General features: G+C 37.2%; 1 protein-coding gene across 7 annotated transcripts in view; it reads right to left on the bottom strand.

Annotated features, from left to right (window-relative positions):
* QKI (QKI, KH domain containing RNA binding) overlaps positions 1-24,105 on the bottom strand; it is a 146,974-nt gene that overhangs the window by 10,857 nt on the left and 112,012 nt on the right. For 6 of the 7 annotated variants that reach the window (XM_034428500.3, XM_034428502.3, XM_034428503.3 and 3 more), the window contains exon 5: positions 3,875-3,962. In XM_034428500.3, the coding sequence (XP_034284391.1) occupies positions 3,875-3,962 (88 nt within the window). Of the gene's footprint in view, positions 1-8; positions 33-3,874; positions 3,963-24,105 lie in introns of all 7 variants that reach the window. The other variant, XM_034428501.3, reaches the window with a different exon arrangement.

Here is a 24,105-nt window from a genome sequence, read left to right as displayed (position 1 = left end):
TTCATTACCTATGCCTTCAAGACTGCATGAGACTGAGAGGCATGCAGGAAACAAAGAAAATACTGTTGTAATTGCATATGGAATATTAAAAATAGTGAGATTTCAGAATCCACAGAAGTTCAGTGAAGCTTAGATATACAATGTAACATATTTCAATTGCAACTTAACCAGTAAACATTCTATTAAGTGAGCAAGTACAATATCAACATTTATCACAGCACAAATGGTGACAAGAATACAGAAAACGTTTGCTACAGTTTTCCCCATCTAATATAATTGGAAAACAATTCTGTAACTTTTTTCTTTTTAGAGACAGGTTGGTAATATAAAAAACTAAAATATAATAAACTGTAAGTAAAGATGAGCATTTATGTTAATATATGTTATAACACTATTTAAAAAATATTTAAATTGCCATGAGTTCCTAGGTTTAAGCCTACTTTTAATAGTTCATCAAAACAGAGTGAAATATTGCTAAGAATATATTTTACAATATATTTAAATTACCAACTTAAAAAGCAATTGGGGTATGTTCAGGCAGCACTATTTAATTTTTGAAATTTAAGATGAAGCTGAACCACTAAAACTATTGACTGATCAATAGTGAATAGATAATGAATCAATTCTGAAGGCAAAGAAAAGCAAAATTCTGAGCTGTAATTTAACAAAAGCAAATAAATAGCAGGCTGGGCATGTTATGGATCATTTATTCCTGTCTTTCTATACAAAATCTTCTGACAGATCCCATTGTTAATTTTCTATTCCAGTGTGTTTTACTAATACCACTTGTAATGTTGTTGTTTTTTCCAAATACCATTCCTAGTAATTCACAAGAAGCATGTGCATAGAAGAGGGGGATGTATCTCTGTCTTAAAGCTCTTTGATTATATTTTTCTGACACAATTTAAAAGAACTGTAAATAACAATAGAAGTTGTGAGACACTGAAGTGTAGCCAATTCATCACAAAAAGGCAGGCTTCAGAGAATCATTCTTTCTCAGGACAACATAACTTGGTAACAAGGTTTCTAAGTTGCCAGTATTCTTTTTATAAGACTCATATGCTCATTAATTTGTAGATATTTTAAAATACTCAGGCATCTCCTAGCACAGTGGTTCTCAACCTGTGGGTCGCGACCCCTTTGGGGGTCGAACAACCCTTTCAGAGCGGTCGCCTAAGACCATCGGAAAACATATATTTTCAATGGCTTTAGGAATAATTTTATGGTTGGGGGTCACCACAACATGAAGAACTGTATTAAAGGGTTGCGGCATTAGGAAGGTTGAGAACCACTGTCCTAGCATGATGATGGAAATTAAATCCTAGGGCTGTTATACTAGAAAATGGTGATGCCTTATGATACATCTAGGAAATATTTCTATACCTAATAGCAAAATACTTTAAGGCATGACAAGATTACTTCTTGAACCTATGAGAGATCAAGCATTTGCTCTGGAGCATAACTTATCAAAGTGACCACTAAAAACATGTCAAAATCAGCATATGTGGGTCAACAAATTACTTTCAAAGCAAACGCTCTGGGGCCCAACAGGAAATACAAGCGATTGTCCGTGGTTAAGGCCAAATACAAACTAATCTGTACATCCAAGTTTTAGAAATACTAATACAATGTTTTCTTAATGGGAATCTGGAGCATGAGAAGAATGTACTGGGATGTGCTTTGAATGTACTATATTACTGAAGTTGGAGACCATTAATATTATAGTTCAACTTAGACTATGAGAAAAGAACTAAAAATAAAATTCAGATAAACACTAAATATTAACAGTGATTCAGCTGTCCCCTAAGCAGCTAAAAAATCATACTATCCAAAACTTATTAAAAAAGAAAACTTATACTATACTACAAATTATTTTTTTATTTTATAAGAAAGAATAATCTTTCAAAGCTGTAAATCATTCTTTAACGAAAAAGTAAAAGACTCTGGAATCAGATGCTGAAACAGGTATCAGATTACACAGCCAAACTTTACGCAAATGCATACTATTGTAAACTGAATAATTTCAAGACCTAATGCAAGATCACTTTATACACTGCAGGTATAAATTCATATTAAAGCTCTGCAGCTGAAAGTCCATATAAGTTTACTCAATGAAGTAAGGAACATTTCAAATGAGAATTGCTTTTATAGTGTATTTATATTTTATTTCAATTTATGTTTGGATATGTTCTTTTAATGCCATAAATCCAAGGGTGAAATGCTCCCAGTTCAGACCAGTTCGGCTGAACTGATAGTGATGGCAGCCGGTGGTTCAGAGAACCGGTAGCGATGGTGGTGTGAGGCTCCGCCCACCCATCCATCATTACTTCCTGGTTTTAACCAGGAAGTAACCTTTTTTTTTACCCTCTGCGCATGCAGAGAAAGGTTTGCGCATGCGCAGAGGGTCCAAGCGCGCACGTGATGCGGCATGTGCACTTCCAAACTGGTTGGGAAGGTAAGTAGATTTCATCCCTGCATGAGTCCAAATGGAGTGGTAAGGCATAATAAAAAAGAATTATTTTGACTTTGTTTAGATTCATTGATAGTGATATTGGACACATGTATCCCTGGACTCGAGTTTTTAAAAGGAGTGTTTAATATTTGTTAACAGTGTAAAATATATGCTGAATTTCCCACACTGTCATTTGCATGGGAAGCTATGAGTAATGTTTAGTTAGGTTTTCTGCAAATTTATAACATATTGGCTTATCTAAACTGGTGGATGAATGAAATCCAATAGAGAATAACTTCCCAAAGCACCGCCAGAGTTCTGAATCAAATTCAGCCTTATTCTGCCATACAAGGGATCTGTAATTTTGCTACTACAAGTTCCTTACATGTGTATATTAGAAAATGAATCTATTATAGGAACAGTCTGGACCAAATGTTGTCATAGCCCATCATATACCAGAAAACTTTGTATTTCTATCAGTTTTGTGATTCGTTGAACATAAACGAGCACTGATGTGAAGTATCATTTCCTATTATCTATTAGTGGTTAGATAAACCATTCTTATTCTCAAAATGCAATGATTTGCCTGTTAATGTTTCAACATGACTAAAATATAATCCAATCAGTAAGTGAAAAGCATTTAGTTTTCAAATATCCCTGAATACATGCATTTGTGAAAACATGCTGAATCAACTAAGAGTGTTTACAAAGTCATCATTACTATCATATGACTGATCTCAGTATTCACAGCAAAAGAAATGGGGAAAGTGAAAATACTACACAGAATGAACTATGGTCTGATCTCACCCTAACATATAAGAGAACTACTTTCCTGAAGGTGCCAAGTCTCTGCCCCCGTGGCTGAATTAAACAGAATTTATTTTATCTATGAAGATTCTCAGTCATCCAGGTCATGGTTGTCCTAAAGGTACTTTTTTTCAAGAGGCAACTGGACTTTCTGATTGTTCTTTGAAGACATTTTGCTTCTCATCCAAGAAGCTTCTTAAGTTCTCAAGAGGTGAAGAAAAACCAGAAAGTCCAGTTGCCTTTTGAAAAAAAAAAGCACCTTTGGGAGAGAATTTATTTTGTAAAAGTCACCACAGTGAAGGTTTAATTAAGAAAAAACAAGAGATGCCAGAAAATATATGCAATACCTTTCTTTCAACAGCAAGCTTTGCTCAATGTGTACTATATTAAGGAGTACAAAAATATGAACAGAGATATGCATGTTCTGGAAAGCAAGATAATACACATGGGGCAAATACAAAATGTACTCTGTGAGCACCAAGGATATTTGAAAAGGCTATAAAATATGTGAGTAACAAAAAGAACTAGAATACATTTTGTCAGATTCTATTTGCCATATAAAGAACTAAAATTCTTGTACACATATGAAAAGTTCTATAGTACTATAGGACTTACGTGATTTGATATTGGCGTCTCGGTAGGTACCATTCAGAATTGCAAGTTCCATTAACTGCATCTTTTTAAGGCTATCTTCTCCCTCTGCCTGCACAAATGAAATATATTATTAGCAAAGCAGTTTATAATCTCATAGCACAATTGCAAAGAACTTGATACAAGTTCTAAGTGATATATGAAATAGAAACACATTTACATAAAGGAAATTGATGCTGATGCTGCTCTAGTCACATAATGATTTCTTATATGCTTTTGTAATTTCAAAATCCTGCACCTTCCAATGCACCTATTAGATTTCAAGAATAGGTAAAAGCCACTGTAATTGTATTATACTGTGACAGTGCTATAAAAAAAGTAAGAGGCTGCTCTCTTCTCGACAGCAATTCCAATGTATAAAACAATGTATTAAATCCTTTCTTTCAAAGGTAAAGCAAACCTGGAAGAGGATAGAAAACTTTTTATTGAATCAGAGTTGTACAAAATATACTATGGAAGTAGCTTAAAGGGCTGAATCTGTCTTCCATTCAATTTGAAATGGAAGAGTAATGATTCTTAAGTCCCAAATGAAAACTCTCAAATGAATGGCTAACAATTTATTAGTTACTAATAACGAATAAACAAAAATTTAAGTATATATTCTTTTAAAAAGTATTTTATTGAAAAGTTTTAACAGCAATAATAAGAAATAATACAAACTAAAATAGAAGGAAAACAAAAAGAAAAGAAAAAGCAAAAAAGTGCAATAAGAAAAAAGAACATTTAAAAAAAAGGAAAAAGATGTAAAAAAAGATATAAAGATGTGGCTTCTTATATTCTTCACAGCCATTATAAGTAAAGTTAATTTTACTCAAAAGTTACATTATGACCCTCCTCTTTCTATCATCCATCCAGTCTAATCATTAAAACCATAAATCACAAATTCATTTCTTTTCATTTTTATGCAAAAATCTATAAGGGATTTCCAATCACCAATAAATGTAGACATTATCCTTAGAACATTTAACTACATACTCTTAATTGCAGCATTTCACCAATTCCAAATTTTAAAATTTGTTTTATTTATATCTTGCCTATCATTTTTTAATGAAAAAAACACAAGTCGGTGAACATATCTAATATTCCTTCCTCATATTTTCCCAACAACAACCCTGTGAGATGATTTGGAGTGACTTGCCCGAGGTCCCCTAGTTGGCTTTCATTGCTAAGGCAGGACTAGAACTCATGATCTCCTGGTTTCTAGCCTGGTGCCTTAAACACTAGATGAAACTACTTAAGTCAAATTCTGTAAAAATACAACAGAAAGGAAGCACATCGTTTTAGTGAATCAGCTATTATTAGATTGGCAATTACAGAAAACTGGTACAATGACTGTAGCAGTTTTAAAGATGTATTCTCTAAAACAAACACAATACTGTATGCATATATGAACTGAGAGGGAGCCGATTTCAATAAAATCAGCAACAATGCTTATGCATGCTTTTCTTAAGCTTAAAATAAAACAACTTATGCAAGCATTTCATCTTTGAAATCACAATCAATCATAAATAGATACATCATAATCTGAAACAATGATCAGAAAAATATATTATTGAAATGATTCATCATTTGGTTTTTTAAAAAAATTAGTAATTACTAGAAATGCGTTTTGTGGGGTTTTAGATACTTATATTTACTAGGCACGTTTAATCCTTGTTATAGTTTCTGATACTGATATTTGATCTCTCCCTGCCCCCACCAATTCTTCTCATGTAAGAGAAATCTTAAAATGGCCTCTCATTAATGGCAAAATTTAAGCAGCAAGGAGTAAACGAGATGAAGGGAAAGAAATTGAAACTATAGTGGCACAATGGAGTTAATGTGATCTTCAAAAAGAGAACTGAGAAGTTTAAAGAACAAAAGACTAAGTATGAATTGGTGTATGGACATGATCAAAGCAAGGATGGTTTTCAAGGACAGAACAGCATAGAAAGTTGTAGCAAATAGGTTTAATATAAACTGGATTTAGTCAGTTTCTTTCCTTTTCTCTTATCTCCTCTCCTGTCTTCAATTCCTTTTTTTAGTCTTTTTTAAAAATATTGCATAATGAAAGGATACTATAATGCATACATATGTATATAGAGCCAGTTTGGTCTAGTGGTTAAGGCACCAGGCTAGATAGTGGGAGACTGTGAGTTCAAGTCCTACCTTAGCCATGAAAACCAGCTAGGTGATTTTGGGCCAATCACCATCATCCCTACCTCACAGGACTGTTGCTGGGGGGAAATAGAGGAAGGAGTGTTGTGTGACCCCACCGCCTTGAGTTTTGAAACAATTATCAAAAGTTCAGGGTACATCTCTGACAAAGTTAGCTCTACCTTTTCTTCAGCCCACTCTTTGGGAAGAAAAAGTATTTGGAAAAGGAAAAGATCAAAGAGAAAGTGCCTGTTCCCATTTATTTTTAATGTTGACCCCCCCCCCATTTGTTTCATGTTGCCTATCTCAGGGCCCCCAAGAGATTATTCTCGAGGAACAAAGTCCTTTGCAGAAATGTTTCCCCATTCCTGATTTTGAGAAGGAAAACTAGTTAGATACATTTGATTGCAAAATATAAAACATCCTTTCAAATTATTATTTCTAAGCTTCTTAAAGGATTTCTTCTAAAAACAGTAGATGTACACAACATGCTCCATCTTCCTACACATCTTATTTTAAACTTGAAATGTATTAAGCTACTGTATATAAAAAGTTAATGTTTACTCAAATATTGTAGTTACATAGAGAGTTTGCTCCATTTCTCAAAGTGTCTGTTGTTGTTATGGGAAGAGTAAAAATCTGGTTTTAAAATCTAAAATGTTTTCTACTCTACTATTAATGAAGTGTCACTAAAAAATATAGATAAGTTTTATCTGATCATTTATTCCAAGCATAGGAAATTTGGAATAGAGTTTCATGACCCAAGTAATATGTAAATATAAATAAATCCCTTCTCATCCCTATGGGTGGTATGTATCTTCCTCAATCTCGGGGCCTCTACCAGAGGCCTGGGAAATTGAAGGTTCTGGGCAGGATCTTAGCTATTCCTAGCACTGCATTCTTCTTGGGTAGATGTTGTTCCTGGGATCTGGGATCTGTTGGAGCCACTCTCCCACAGACAAAGTACTCTACCACCACTGGGACCACTGTATTTTCCACATCCTCTCCAGTTCCTCCTTCAGGACGTGGTACTTCACCAGCATCTCAAACCTCTTCTTCCTGATGTTGCTTCATTTGGCACTGCTGCATCTATCACCCATGCTATCTTCTGGTCCTTGTCTACTATCAGTGTTGACTGGCCAGGAAACGCCTTTTTCCAGAAAGGTGCCTCGAGACTCCAGGCATGGGATGGATGGATGGATTGGGGGGGGGAGGGGAGAGAGAGAGAGAGAGAGAGAGAGAGAGAGAGAGAGAGAGAGGGAGGGAGGGAGGGAGGGAGGGAGAGAGAGGGGGGGGATATGGTGCATGCCTAACAGGTTGTCCAGGCAATATATAAACTAACATGATGAATATGTATTTTATGACTTTAAGAAGTACTGCTGAGTCATTGTAATGCTGAGTCATTGTATCCTGATTGGATAAGCTCTGTAGTAACTGTATTTAAGGAGGGCTTGAATGTAGTCATTGTGGTCATGCCACCATCGTAACCTGTTATCAGCGTGAACTTGCTACTATTTATTACCTACTGCTGTTTTGTAATTTCTACTTGATCTCTAACATGGTCTAATGTGATCATGGTTTATTTATTCTGTTTTTAAGAACTATTTATATTGTTCCTGTTTGATCCTTTTACTACAAACTGGTAAGAAGAATCTTGTATCTCTGGACTGATTATGACTGGCTAAGACTTAGATTGATTAAAGACTATGAGATTGTTTTTCACTACAAAGTAAAAACTTCGATAAACCAGTTTATATGTATTTTATTCATTGTTGCTTTCAGCACCTTTTTCATGTGCTCTATGCTCTGCTGGTTGTTAACACAACAATATCCTTAACAACCACTACACAGACAGTACCTGCGATTCTGTTACAACGGCAGACACATGCAGTACAAGGCTCTACTGTTTGGACTGGCATCAGCACCTAAAGTGTTCACCAAACTCTTGGCAGTGCTAGGGGCTTTTCTCAGGACACTACCAGTCTGGATACAATGTTATCTGGATGATGTACTAATACAATCAGTCTCTCACAGACAGGCAGAGGAAGACCTCTGGGTCACAACTCAGCTTCTGCAGAGACACGACTTCTCTATAAATGTGGAGAAGAGCCACCTCAGATCAGCTTCTTGCCTATTACATCTAGGGGCAATAATAGGTTTTTCTTTTGCCAGACCGGCTGGAGAGCATCAAGACATTGACATGACAGATCAGATCCAAGCTCCTAGGCAAGATGATATCTTGTATAGGAATAGTTCCTTGGGCAAGGTTCCATGCCAAACCACTACAGTGGTTTCTGCTCCAGAGGGCGGGCAGGAGTACCTCGCCTGTTGGAGTTCTGGTCCCAAGAAAGGTTCTGCAATCCCTCCATATGAACAGGGGTTGTGTGTTCAGAGACCAGAAGTGGCTGACTATCACCACAGATGCCAGTCTGGGGGGCTGGGAAGCCCATTTCCAGAACCTGGTTGCCCAAGAGAGGTGGTCACAGAGGGACTTACCCCAAAATATCAATTGGCTGGAGCTAAAGGCAGCTCACCTGGTCCTGAGGGAATTCAAGGAGCAGATTGCAGGCCAGCATATCCTCCTCCTCACCGACAATGTGGCCACCAAGGCACACATAAACAAACAAGGGGGCACGTACTCCAAAGCGCTCATGGAGGAGGCAGAGCGGCTATGTCGTTGGGTGGAGAAGAATGTGCTTTCCATAAAGGCCGAGCACATTTCGGGGTCGAGAAATGTACGGGCATACTGGCTGAGCAGGGCCACATCGACCATGCGGAGTGGCGCCTGCACCCGGACTTTTTCCAGGAGATATCGGTTTGGCTCTCCAAAAGTGGATCTTTTTGCTTTCACTTTTTGCTTCAACAGTTAGCTGCCCCGCTTCTTCTCGAGGTTTACAGCTCTGGGGCAGAGGGAATCAATGCCCTTCGTTGCCCATGGCCTCAGGGTCTTCTTTATGCATTCCACCCCTGGCCTTGATCCCGCAGGTGCCCAGGAGGATGTTAGCCGAGAGGGCAGAGGTGATACTAATAGCGCCACAGTGGCCCAGACATCTGTGGTTCGCGGATCTGATCAGCCTGTTGATTGCCAGACCATGGAGGATTCCTCCGGACAGAGTCTTCCTCAGCCAGAGTCCCATATGCTACCCACAGTGGCTTCACTTGACTGCATGGCGCTTGAGCTGAGACTTCTGATGGAGTAAAATTTTTCCTCTGGCGTTATACATACCATCCAGGCTGCCAGGTGATCATCCACCAATCGGATTTACAATGCTACATGGGGGATTTTTTGTAGGTGGTGTACCAGATGTAACTTGGATCCCACCACAGTATCAGTAGCTCAATTGCTAGACTTCCTCTGAGAAGGCCTGGATAAGGGGTTAAGCTCTGACTACTCTTCGGAGGCAGGTAGCGGCCATGGCATCAATTTTGTCTTGTGGGGCCCTACAGTCCATAGCGCACCACTCAGAGGTGCAGAGATTCCTTAGGGGAGCTACCAATTTAAGACCGCTGGTGGTTCACAGATACCCCACCTGGGATCTCTGCAAGGTGCTGCAGGCTCTCATCAGGCTCCCTTCGAACCCGAGAACTACTCACCTCAGTTTTCTAACCTACAAGGTGGTCTTTTTAGTGGCCATAACATCAGCCAGAAGGATATTGGAGTTGGCCTCACTCTCTGTAAGGGAAGATTTATGCATCTTCCACACGGATAGGATGGTATTGAGACTAGACCCAGCTTTCATGTCCAAAGTCAATTCTTGGCAGGAGTTGATTTTACCGGATTTTTGTTCCAATCCCTCTCACTCCAGAGAAAGGGAATGGCACACTCTAGATGTGAGGAGGGCCTTATGCATATATATATAAAACGGACAAAGGCATTCAGGAAGACTGAGGCACTTTTTATATCGTTTCAACCAGCTACGATGGGGCAGAAGGTTATAGCATCAACAGTAGGCCGGTGGCTTTATGCAACCATTGCTAAGGCATATGACTTGCAGGCCCTGGTGAGACTGAGGGCGCTCACAGCATGTTCTACCAGGAGTGCTGCTACTATGGCAATCTGGGCAACACAGGCTTCGGTGGAGGAAATTTGTCATGTGGGGTCCTGGTCTTCACCATTGCTTTTCATCCAGCACTACCGGCTGGACTCTTTTGCCTTGGCCACCTTTGGCAGGAGGGTCCTTCAGCGAGTACTGGGAATGGCCGGTGAGCAGGACCAGACAGGTCCCTCCCGTGAGGACAGCCAGCTTTGGTATGTCCCATGCCTGGAGTCTCAAGGCACCTTCCTGGAAAAGGGCATTGGTCCTACCTGATACGCCCATTTTCAGGAGATGCCGAGAGCCTTCAGCCTCACCCTAAGGAAAGTCTGGTCCGGGGTATCCTTGGGGTGTCGTTGCAGGTACTACATCCTGAAACATCACTGTAACATCGTCAAAACTGGGGAACATCAGCAGAAGGCATGTCTTCGTTTGAACTCAGTCTAAAGAGCTATGAGATAAGAGTCATCCCATCCGATGCCTGGAGTCTCTCAGCATCTCCTGAAAATGGGCGTATCAGATAAGACCAATGTCCCATTCATTTGGATCTGAGTTGTCCTTAAACTATGGCATTCTTAATCTGGGGACTTGCTACATATAATGTGCATGATATGTGATGCAAAGTTTCTAGATTTTTAAAAATGTTAATGGTTATTATTAAATAATTGATGGCTAGGTACTGTTAAAACTAAATTCATTAATTGGGTTATACCATGTTTTTGTAAGAAAATAATACAGCTGCTTATCCAAATTAATGGCATTTTGCAATACTCCAACAGCACTAGCTACAATGGTGTGTGTGTGGAGGGGGGATTCAATTCCTTAGATTCAGTTAGACATTAATATTATGCTAAAAGTTTATACATCCCTGCTCTACAAAGTAGCAAAGGTACCCCTCTTCGTTCACAGTTCTCTTACTCATTATAGTGACAGATCATTAGCCCCCTAAATTCACCTTATAGTATGTATCTCAAAGCAAACTGCATTTAAAATATATAATCCCTTTCTATAATCGGATATTTGGTGTGGTATTAATGAGGTATATAAGTAATCCACAACTTAATTCCCACAACTGGCAATCAACTTCAGTTTATAAATAATTGGGTCATTAAGTTAGTTGCGCGCAAGTTTATGAGTTTTCTTGCTGCAGTCATTAAGCAAATTTGGATTCCCGTCATTGTCAGAAGGTTGCAAATGACAATCACATGACTCCAGGATGCTGCAAGTCATTTTGTTTTCAGCACCTTCATAGCTTTAATTTGTTTAGTCATTAAACAAATGACCATAACTCAAGAACTACATGTAATATCACAAATAAAAGGATTAAAGGAGCAGTATTATATACCCTTTCCCCTTTTACACTGAAATAGTTAACTCTAACTGAAGTAGATTGCTATTTTAAAAAGTAGAAAATCTTGCTTGATCTACACTCAAGCTTTTCAGAAGCTTCCAAATCAAACAAACAATATTGCTGCATATTTAAGAAATCCTTCTGTTCTGCACTGTTTTCTCACCTACCACAGATTGGCAGTTTATGAAAACTGTGAATATCAGCAAGACGCACAGCATCAATGCTCAATTCTGGCTGACCCTATTTGAGCAAACAATTTTAGAAGGCTGGATTTCAGGGCCTAAGTATATATTAAAATACAGTGAGAAGGCAAAAATTTATTCATTTCATTAATTTGTATCTGTACAAATTATTACAGTTTAATACATACAGTTATGTATTAACTGTATTATTTTTATGATTAATTCCGGGCAGTGAACATATCCAACCCACCTTCCTCTTATTTTCCCCACAACAACAACAACTCTGGGAGATGAGTTGGGCTGAGAGTGGGTGAATTGTTTTACAAAACTTATTATTTTTTTGGTTGATATTGAAAGTCAGGTATATTACTAACATATAATTAATTGAGGGGATTCTTGGTGATCTCTGAGCTTGGTTGTTGCAGACATTTCATTACCCAAACTAGGGAACATCATCAGTGCTAGTAAGGAGTGGGATTTGCTCTCTGTTTATATTCTAGTGGCTTGCCTGTCAGTGTTGGTGGGGGTGGTCTTAAAGGTTACTTGATTGGGCTGTTTACTGTTGGCTTGTTTCTTGATTTGGGTATTGTTTACTTGATTGTTGGTCTGATGTTATTCTTGAAGCTAATCTATGCTCATCTGGGTGCTGATTGCTGGGGGAGAGGTGTTTAGGATTTTTTGTTCCCTTTTTGGCTTGTTGATTGTCTCTAAAATCTCATAAATAATATCTATGGATATTATTTATGTCTAAAAAACAAAAGAAATACTAGAAGATAAAGAAACTTACATCCCAGTAAACACTAACAGAATATAAAAATTAGACAACCGAATCAATAAAATTTTCACTGACCTCACTAAAAACAGCCAAATTACCGAAGAGGAAAAAAGTCAACAGTAAACAGCTCAACCAAACAACCTCTAAGACCACCAACACTGACAGGGCAAGCCACTAGACTATAAACTGAGAACAAACCTCACTCTTTATTAGCACTGATCGTGTTACCTAGTTTGGGCAATGAAACATCTACAAGAAAACAGCCAAGTTCAGAGAGCACCAAGGACCCCTCATTTCAACCTTGAGCTACAAACATTCTCCTTTATTGATACAATATATTTATTAAATTTGTTTGCTGTCCATCTCATTGCAAGGCACCTAGTTAATTATTTTTTTATTTGTTGGGTAAGATAAGGTTCTTTATTACATGAATTTATAATTGGAAATTGATTTCATCCAATGGAACTAACTTATAGAACAGACAACAAGATCAGATAGTCCTCATTTAAGAACCACAATTGGAACTAGCAACTCTGTCAATAAGTGATGCAGTTGAACAAATCCCTCATGGTTGTTAAGCGAGACATTGTAGGATGGTGTCTTGTGAGTTTACTGCTTTCTTCTCCATTGATAGGTATATTGAAAGCTGACCATGAAGCATGCAAATAGTGATCATGTTTTTGTAGACACAGTAACAATCATAAACACCCACAGGTTGCAAAGTGCCAAAATCTCCTCACATGCCCTCAGGGATGCTGCAACAGTCGTAAGTGCAAAGATCAATAATAAAGTTACTAAAGAGCCCTGGTGGCGCAGTTTTGAAGGCTAACTCTGCCCATAGCCTGGAGTTCGATCCTAACTCAGGTTGACTCAACCTTCCATCCTTTCCAGGTTAATAAAATGAGGACCCAGATTGTTAGGGGCAATATATTGACATTTTAAACTGCTCAGAGAGTGCTGTAAAGCATAATGGGGCAGCATATAAGTCTAGATGTTATTGCTACTTTTTCCATGCCATCATAACTTCCAATAGTCACTAAAAGGGGCAGTAATTAAACAAGGATTACCTATATTTATTTAATCTCTTTATTGATTTTTCTGAATTACACCCAACATGTCAAAGGGCACCCAAATGAACAGTTTGCACTCATTTTATTGATTAAAAAATTGAGAATAGAAAACTTAGAGCAGGTTGCATATGGGCTAGTATCAAATGCCACACTAGCATCCCAGCTGGAATTTTAAACAGCATCAGAGAGGACTCTGAAAAAGAGATACTTAGAAAGGAAAAGGAGTGAAATGGATTCAAACCACTGGCTGCTGGTTTTACTATCAGCCTAATATGGGCTGATAAATGTGAGCTGAATTAGATCGTGGATAAATGAGAAGATTACAAAAACTTTTTGCAGTCCTACTCTAAGAAACATACTGAAGAGGAGATGACAGTGGGGCCACCTGCCAACTCAATGCAGAAAACTCAAAGCCCAGCCCAGCTGAAAATGATGAAAGATAAAATAAAAATGTACTTGTGGAAAGCCTGAAAGCAACAAGCTTCAAGTGGGATTGATGGAGCAATATAACTAAGACTTAACTGTTGAGGAGAGTTCTATAATTTAGCAATATAGAGGGGTACATACATGTTAGGTAGAAACTTAAGTTCATATAATAAATTGGTAAGATATTCATATTTCAGACAGCTTTTAGTTCACATTCATGTATGCACACCTATGATGTTATTTGTGCACCTAATATTTTCTCACCTAGATAACTTTTTTGAAGTTGCTATTCAACATAACACCTACCATTTCTTTCTAGTTTAATTAGAAGCTGCTAATGAGCACTTTTGAGATACTATGAATCATCATATAAATTCTGTAACCTAGTTTTTATTTTTAAAATGTTGCATTAATCCTACAAAAACAGTGTTCAAAGGGTTTTTTTAAAACAACATTTTACAAACCATGGCAAATAACAAAAACTCTATTTTTACTGATTGATTGCCTGCAGATTGCCTGCCTAGAAAAACAACCACAAAACTGAACAGGAAGAAATGGATTAACAAAACAACCCATGCACAATATAACAGCAAAAATACTATCTGGCTGTTGGCTTGAAGGTTCTATCAAATTCACAGTGAACTTACTGTAATGTTCACCAAGCAACACAACATTTTTCAGATGCAGTAATCTGAAAATTCAGAAGCATAGCAACACACTATAAAAAGTGTTTCTTTGCAAGTGCCAACCAATGTGAAAAAGAAAGTTGAACACACACAAAACTCACAAGGATGGTTTATATTACAACTCTTGGATTCACCACAGCAAAGATGGGGAAATAGCTATAATTAAAACAATTACATACTTATTTATATGGCAGGCATTTTTTTTTATCATGACTAAAATGCTTTGCAATTGCTTGAACTGGTGTTTCACTGACTCTTCCTTATCCCCCCTTCGTCCACCTCCTCCTCCTAACTGACTTCATCCAATGACAGCAATGATGAAATTTATGCCTGTTTAACAATGTAAAAGAATACAGAGCTTGCCATTGGAATAGAGAAGGAAGGAAGGAAGGAATTGTTAAGGGGAAACTTGCAGAAAATATTACACCAACATGAAAAAGAAAAGTGTGAGAAAGAAACTCAAAACAATATTGCTTTGATTTTGTTTAATATATGACAGGACAGAGAAAAATACAGAGAAGCTTTCAATATTCTGTTATTCTACATTACTATAATAAACAATCCCTACTGTGTTGCCTACCTCAAACAATCCTTCAGGTCTCCATGGCATGGAAGCATTTAAAAACAAAAACAAAAACAACTAACCAAATCACCAAACCAATCACAGAATGTCATGAAGCAGCATGGCACACAGGGCGATTTACTTGAAAATAATTTTGATTTTTGGAACATTATACAATAATTTCAATATGCTAGAGACTGCAGCAGATTCAGATTATAAACAATTCTAATTTATTTATTCTCATGCTGGCCAGGGAAAAAGAGAAGCCCGTCCCTTGTAACCAACATGGAAATGCAGTAAATTGGGAAAAATTTTCTGTACTGAAAGTGCAGAATGCAAAGCCTTTCAATTATTCCCTGCAAAGAAATACAGTGGGTTTTCAACAGAATATGCATTTCAAGGCTCCAGTGTGTAGCTACATTGCTTTTAACAGGTGGCAGAACAAGGTTTTATCTTCCATATGTTTAGGATAGAAATACAAAGTATTGTAGTAATGAATGATATCTTCTTTACTACAGACTTCAAAACTCACTGACTGTGCTAAAATGCCTCTACCTGAATGGGCAGCATAGGAACCTAATTTAGAAAGACCTGAAGAAAATAGCTGGTTGCATTTCTGCCAATGAGTTACATTTCTGGCCTATAAAATGTTTAACCAATTGTTTTTTATTCATAGAAGGTCCGGCAAAAGATCAGTCATGTATTCTATGTATACAGTACAACTTTAACCAGATTGTATTAGAATTCAAATATGTGAAAGGGAAAAATCAGAGTATTTTGTAAGATGATTTGCAAAGCTATATTCAACTATGGATAATTTAGCTATTGGTGTTTAGATATATCACACAGCCAACTGATCATTTTTATATATTTGTAAGCAATGTATGAAAGCCAAGTTTATTCCCATGAAGCAATTGTCGTGCTAAATAAGTATGGGATAGCTTATTTTCTTCTGAAGCAGCTTATAATATATATTACAAGGAACAGCAACATTATTGCTATTATACACAGTACAAGCCTTCCAACTGATTCTCTACAGATAACAGCTGAATTACTGGTTCAGGGATGGGGCAGGAGGTGGAGATTTTGTCCTTTTTAACTACTCCTATTGCAACCTCTTCCATGGTGGAGTGAGAAGAAGTATGCTTTACTGCCCCGACTCCCCAACTCTTGAGAATGACCATGACACACAGTGACTATATTTTACATTTCAGGAACTCTTTGCCTGCGAGAGGCAAAGAACAGAGAAAGAAAGGAGTGCCACCTTGTTGGGTACAGTACTTTGGGATTAGTGGCCTACCTGGCAGTAGATTTGTTCTTGAGTGTGCTGTTGCCCCAAAGTAACTAAGCAAACACAACACAATCTAAGAAGCATTAGTAATGTTTAGGTAGAGACCATGAACTTCTATGATAAAGCCTTTATCTATACTTCAGAGAATTTTCAGTAGGAAAGGATCTCAGAAGTTACTGGTCCAATTCTGTGCTTGATGCAAAAGTTGCTAAAGGTTGGTTATTCAGCTTCTTTTAAAGACTTCCAGTGAAGGAGAATTTCCCACTTTATGAAATAGCCTATTCTACTGGTTGATGGCCATTATTGTTAGAAAATTTCTCTCAATATCTAGACTGAATTCATAATTGGATCTGGTGTTGCATCTCTCGGGCAAGAGAGAACATATCTGACAGTACTCTTAACAAAACAGATCTGGTAAATACGGTGTACCATCTTGTCGTGTGATTTCAGAGAAAGAAATATAGAAACTTTTATAGAAATATAGAACACTTTTCTTGGCAAGATGAACAAAAGTGGCTTGAGGTTGCAATCTTCCTAGAGATGAGAGAGAGCAACTAGTCCAGATTTACCCAGCTGGCTTCATTCCAATAAGATAGTAGAACTCACAGTTTCCCAGTTTCCAGTCTGGTGCCTTAACCACTATACCAAAGTGACTTTCAGTGTAAATCTAAGCAGGTTATTTTCCTGCTGACAATCTGTAGATTCCAAGATGAGATGTTAATGCTATTTCTGTTGGACTGTCTTGGCTTATATTACTTCTCGCAAAGGTTTTACAGTCAGTTTAATACAGAGAACTAAACAAAACTGTATGACTTCTCTCTAAGGAGCAGATGTGTCACTCAGCTACTTTACATTCAAAATCTTCGGTTCTGCTTTTCTTCTTTATATTGCTGGGAATAATTTTCTATATGTATGCATGTTTTAATCTAGCCTCTCAGCTAGATTTAATTATCCAGCACTGTTTCAGAAAGTACAAAATTCAGGCTGCTTACTTGTAGCTGTAAATAAAGCCCATTTAATAATCATCTATATATATTTTATTGAAGTTTAAAAATACAAAGAAAAAATTAATACAAACACACACACACACACAGAGGAATTCCTGAAAAAAAGGAAAAAAGCAATACAAATAAAAAATAAAATAAAAATCCAGTACCTGGATGAAACGGTTTATCTAGATCCGTTCCAGTCGGGCTTCAGACCTGGGTACAGCATGGAAACGGCATTGGTCGCGTTGGTTGATGATCTCTGGAGGGCTCGGGACAGGGGTTGTTCCTCTGTCCTGGTCCTATTAGACCTCTCAGTGGCTTTTGATACCATCAACCATGGTATCATGTTGCACCGGTTGGAAGAGTTGGGGGTGGGGGGCACCGTGTTGCTGTGGTTCTCCTCCTTTCTCTCTGACCGGTCGCAGTCTGTGTTGGCAGGGGGGCAGAGGTCGACCCCGAGGTGCCTTGTATGTGGGGTGCCACAGGGGTCGGTCCTCTCGCCCCTTCTGTTCAACATTTATGTGAAGCCACTGGGTGAGATCATCCGTGGTTTCGGGGTGAAGTACCATCAGTACGCTGATGACACTCAGCTATACATCTCTACCCTGGACCACCCCAATGATGTCCTTGAAGCGATGTCCCAGTGTCTGGAGGCCGTGCAGATCTGGATGGGGAGAAATAGACTCAGGCTCAACCCATCCAAGATCGAGTGGCTGTGGTTGCCGGGGTCCCAATATAGTCAGTTGGCGCCATCACTGACTATTGGGGGCAAGTCGTTGGCCCCCATGGAGAGGGTTCGCATCTTGGGTGTCCTCCTGGATTCACGGCTGTCTTTAGAAGAGCATTTGACGGCTGTGGCCGGGAGGACTTCCTATCAGGTTCGCCTGATCCGCCAGTTGCGTCCCTTTCTGGATCGGGACTCCTTACGCACGGTCACTCATGCCCTCGTCACTTCCCACCTGGACTACTGTAATGCTCTCTACATGGGGCTCCCCTTGAGGAGCACCCGGAGGCTCCAACTGGTCCAGAATACGGCCATGCGGGTGGTTATGGGAGTGACGTGGCGTTCCCATGTAACACCTCTCCTGCACGAGCTGCACTGGCTCCTGGTGGTCTTCCGGGTGCCCTTCAAGGTCTTGGTTACCACCTTTAGAGCACTCCATGGCTTAGGACCTGGGTACTTATGAGACCGCCTTCTGCCAGCAGTAGCCTCTCACCAGCCAGTACGCTCCCATAGAGAGGGGCTCCTCAGGGTGCCGTCGGTCAAACAGTGTCAACTGGCGGTCCCCAGGGGGAGAGCCTTCTCTGTGGGGGCACCTGTCATTTGGAACGAGCTCCCCCCGGAGATACGGAGGATCCCGGATTTACACACTTTCCGCCGTGCCCTCAAGACCTTTTTATTTCAACAGGCTGGCCTGGCCTAACTTCCTTTTAATTGTTAATTTTAAATTTGTTTTAAAACAATAGGGGTGTTTTAATCTGTATGGGCCGAATTATTTAATGTGCTTTTACATTGTTTTTAAAATTTTGTATTATGTGTGTTTTATCTTTTGGCTGTTCACCGCCCTGAGTCCTTTGGGAGTAGGGCGGTATATAAATCCAAAATAAAGTAAAAGTAAAGTAAAGTAAAATAAAAAATAAAAAGTACAGACATAATTTAAAAGGTGGAGAAGAAAAATATATATAAAGGAAAATATATAAATGTCATGTTCCTTCATCGAGACAAGTACAATTTCAGTAACGTATCACCTTCTCTAGGACTTCAACAAAAATCCTTGCTATCCCATATCTCATCTTTTATGTATTAATAAATAATAATGCCTCATCATTCATTCTTCATCAAGCAAATCAATTAAGAGTGTTGGATGCTTATCCTACGGTTGGGTAGGTAATATATAGAAAAAGGTTCTCTACCTTTAACTGCTACAAGATGACTAATTGGCTGTGCTAAGCAACATAAAAGAAGGCAGGAAGTTCATTCACTCCTGCTCCTGCTATTAGAAGGTTGAACTGCTGAAAGGAACTGTGTCTGTGTTACTGAAGAGAACTGGAATTGTAAGCAAACTATGTTTTGTGTTGAACCGTGATTATTTGAAGAAGTGTTATCTTTGTTTTGAGAAGCCAAGTTTGTTTTCATACTACAAGTAAAGACTTTTTATTTTCTTACAACGTTCAGAGTCTGTGAGTATCTGTGTGTTTTTGCTAAGCAACGTATCTATTCGCTGTCTGGTCCGTTGCACCGCTTTGCAGAGGGCAGTTTTACCGTCAACAAACAGCTAGAAATAACTATAATTTGACCTTAAACAAATAAATTAATTTCATATTCCTTTCCTTTTCACAGTCTTATTATTTTCTCTAAACAAAAAAACTCTTCATGCCAGGTCTTATCTCTTATATATAAACAAATCTTTAAAGCCTCACCATTCAAACTTAACCAAGAAAAATTCTATTGAAGTACAATACCAGAAACAACAAATTTCAACATATTGAAATTTAATCTCTTCAAATACTGTTCTATAAAGTAATTTCATATCATCTTCTCTTCATCTCTGTTTAACATCTGTTTCACAAGTTTAACACTTTTCTTCCATTTTAATATGTATTCCTTTTAAGTAGTGTCCTAAAAGCTGATTTCATTCTCTTTCTCTTCTTTTCAGGAATGCCTTCATAAGTGTAATACATCTCTTTGGTAAATTCAAAATAAAAAAGGTGGCCAAGCCAACTCAGGTTGAAATCCACGCAACGAAGTCACTTTTCTGATTTATTTACAAATAAATAAATAAATAAATAAATAAATAAATAAATAAATAAATAAATAAATAAATAAAGTCTGTCCCTTTTAGTTATTAAAACATCAGTCTGTTTCATTTTAAAGTCTTGCATAGCATTTTTGTCAATATCATTCTTGTATCCTGTTCATTTAATATCCATATCCAATTGTCTGATTCTCAGTTGTATTCTTTTCCTTTCTCATTTTTTGAACAATTTTTTATAGTTATGGATAATCTTAAGAGAAAGTTCTGACTACATTGTTGCTTAATATCCTTGATAACTTCCAGAGTTAACTTTTGTCCATTCTGTAATGGGTCTTCTCCTTTAACTATAATTCTTAGTTCTTTCTGGCTCCCTCTAGTAACCAGCTTTCAAGGTCTCGTTTTATCATGTTTCTTTCTAATCCACATTTTCCCAGAAAAAGATTTCTTACATTAAATTCAAAATCTTCATATATTTTAATAGGATTTTAAACAAATCACACCAAGTATATTAATAATTATTTCAAAATCTTATTACCAGTCAATTTGGCCCCTTAGTCTGCTTAAAACTTTCAAAATTAACAATCTAATCACCCTTCTTGCTGCTTATCTTCAAATGATGTTTTTCCTTTACATTCTTAAAAGTTACATAAAACTTCTTTCTCTGATGATTGAATGAAAATCACCCGATATAATAAAGCATGTTCTTCTGAAGGTTCTCTCCTTAATCTGCAAAGTAGTTCAGAGAGCTGGTTAATTCAATGGATCCTCTTTTTGCCATGTTCATTGGCTCCACAACAGTCTGCCATTGCTTCCCATATATATTATTTCCAACAGCCAAGATTAAAAAAGAATGTAACAGGCATTTATAGTATAATTTATAAAATATACCTGAAAGAATTCATAGGAACAGGAATCTAATACACATCATTGGACTAAAATGCAGTTCAATGGTTTTACAATGAAAGACAGCAATTTAGGTATCTCATTGGTCTTCCTAGGATTATGTGCAAAGCTAGAAAGAGGTATCAGTTCCAATGCCATCCTGTTATATCTGACTTTAAACAGAAAAAGGCCTTAATGTCCCTTGCATAACAGTTGTAAAAACTATATACAATTGAATAACCTGACACAGATACTGAATATAGAGAATGAGATTGCTGGGAGATCTCAGAATGAAGATCTCATAAGCTATTTTAAGAGCTCTATTCTACTTTGCACATACAAAATGTCTTCCACTGATTTAAAATCTTCTGAAACTAAGGTTTTTTTTCTTCACACGAGTGATCACCTTTCTGCAACCTTTAAGAAGGGTGCCTCTTCACAACATAAAATATCGTATTTACAATCCACTCTAGCCTCTAATAATCCTAAATTCTTAGTGTCAACTATTATTAAGAATAATAATGTTACACAGTAAAATTTAATATTTTACCTAATAATAGTCACCCAGGGTTGCTCAATAAGACAATTTTGTCATAACAAAATAGAAGATTTAGGGAAGGAAAATTATCCTTTGGAATTTTTAGCCAATTAATTCAAACATCAAGCATGTTTACAGTTAACTCTAGGCAGTGAAAAAATAGTTTTGAAACTGGTTTTATAAATGCATTAGTGTTATTTATTAAGGGCAACTGGATGACAAATTTCTGGTAACAGAAATTCCTTAGGACATGATTTGTTTGTTCACTTTATAAAACTATGATAAAATCCCAAGAGATCTTGAATGATAGGGTTGTTGGGTTTTTTTTTTACTATTCATGGAAAGAATATATATTATTTTCAGACAATCCACATTTCTCAGTTAACCAAGAGCACTGCTTAAATAACAATTATCGTACAAACAATTATGTGATGGAATGTTACAGAAATATGTGGATATGAAAAATATGAAAAGGGATTCTTTGTGGAATAACAAAGTGAAAGAAATATTTTTTTAAATTGTACTGCAAAAAACAAGTATGGGATGCATAAGGAGAAAAAGCTGTAAATAATGTAGTCAAACAGTATAAGGAACAGTTAAGATAAAGAGATAAAAAGTGCAGAGCAATTTTGATTCCAATAAACCAACTTGAAAATGATATATATGAAATATCTAGTATAGCAAGTGTGATTAAAAATAAAAGTTATACAATGATTGGTAAGAAACCGACGTTAGGGAATATTGTAACAAGCATTTTAAAGATTTGAATAGGTGTAGTAGTAATACATTACACATGTTATAAATGTTATTGTCCAAGAAAAATGATGAAAAGGAAGTCACAATTGCTGTGAGAATCTTGAAAAAACGTACAGCTGTAGTTGCAGATGGTGTAATTGCAGAAAAGTTAAAATATGGTTTGCTTCTGAAATGTCTTTGCAACATGCTTAACGAATGTGAAGATACTTATAAATGGAAGAACAGCATTACTTTTCCCTTACATAAAGCCAAAAGTAATAAAATAAATGCAAAAACTATAAGAAAATTACTATGTTTAATGCTCCTGAGAGTGTCTGAAAAATTTATCAATGAGAAAGTACAATTTGGGAAGTGGGGCCTTATATTATATATTATGACAAGAAATTGGACAGTTTGGTTCTTCACAAGTCACTAAAAAAATGTGAATATGAAAAAGAAAATTTACTCGTTAAGTTTCATTATTTAGAGAAAGCACATGATGAACACACACTTATTACTACAATTCAAGACCAAAAATAACAAAATACTATGCTTATGGCATAGGCACAGAATTTAGTTACTGTAGAAATGTCAGGTTATTTACGTTTTAGAAAAAACACCATTAGCCTGAACTGGTGGTCGTGCGCATATGCATGGGGCACATAAAATTATGGGTGTGGGCACACATGCGTGCGACCCCCTCCTCCTGGCACGCGATGGCAAAAAGGTTAGCCATCACTGGACTAGAAGATCTCCAAGGTTCCTTCCAACTCTGTTATTCTGTTATAAATGTGGTACATTAGCAGAGTATTGGTTAGGGACAGGCATACAGTACATATATACTTTTAAATAGAAAAATATCATATTGTTATACCATACTGATTTAATGCTACAGCAGGTAATGGGGACTAAGCATTAATTGGTCAAAAAATGGCTTTTCTGTTTTTCCCCCGTTATCTCTCGTTTTAATTTATTACATTTACTTTTTCATTTCTTTTGGTACCCCTTGAAATAAAGGGGATGATTGATGGATAGCAGAATATGTGTGAACATATATGCGTATGTGCGTGCACACACACACACATACACATACATACTGTGTTTCACCAAAAATAAGACCCTGCACTCCATGTTATTGCCATGGACTAAAAGCCCAATTGGGCTTATTATCAGGGGATCTCTTATTTTGGGCTTATTATCAGGGGATGTCTTATTTTGGGGAAAACAGGGTACATACACTTAATTCCGATCTATAACACTGAATTTCACAGCAAAACTATCACAAGTAATTAGTATCATAGTAACTAGAGAATATAAACTATTCTGACTTTATAAACATAAATCATGTTTGATATAAATAGAATAATTTACTTTTACATCTATAGTTGAGTAATCATTATTAAATTAGTCATTTCCAATAACATATTCTATTTTCTCAAATTTCAGAAGTGTCAATATGGACAAGAAAGCTACCAACTCAAAACACAAACTCTTTAAAGTAGGAATCATATTTGATTCTATTATATTTATATACTAGCTGAATACCTGTGCTCCGCTACAAAACTATGTGATCGGGCTTGCTAAATTGACACTTACAGCTTGAAAATTAATGAGTAGTTACAATCGGCCTCTCCTCTCCCTTTCTCTCCCTCAGCCTTGCCCCACAGAAGCCTATCCTATCCTATCCTATCCTATCCCCCTTCTCTCCCTCAGCCTTGCCCCACAGAAAGGTCTATCATCCTCTTCTCTCCCTCAGCCTTGCCCCACAGAAAGGTCTATCTT

This window comes from Pantherophis guttatus, chromosome 1, assembly GCF_059756535.1.
Source record: "Pantherophis guttatus breed Tessera chromosome 1, ASM5975653v1, whole genome shotgun sequence".
NCBI classification, from domain to species: Eukaryota; Metazoa; Chordata; class Lepidosauria; order Squamata; family Colubridae; genus Pantherophis; species Pantherophis guttatus.
The sequence above is the reverse complement of the archived record's forward strand: the minus strand, read 5'-3'. Positions and strand labels throughout refer to the sequence as shown.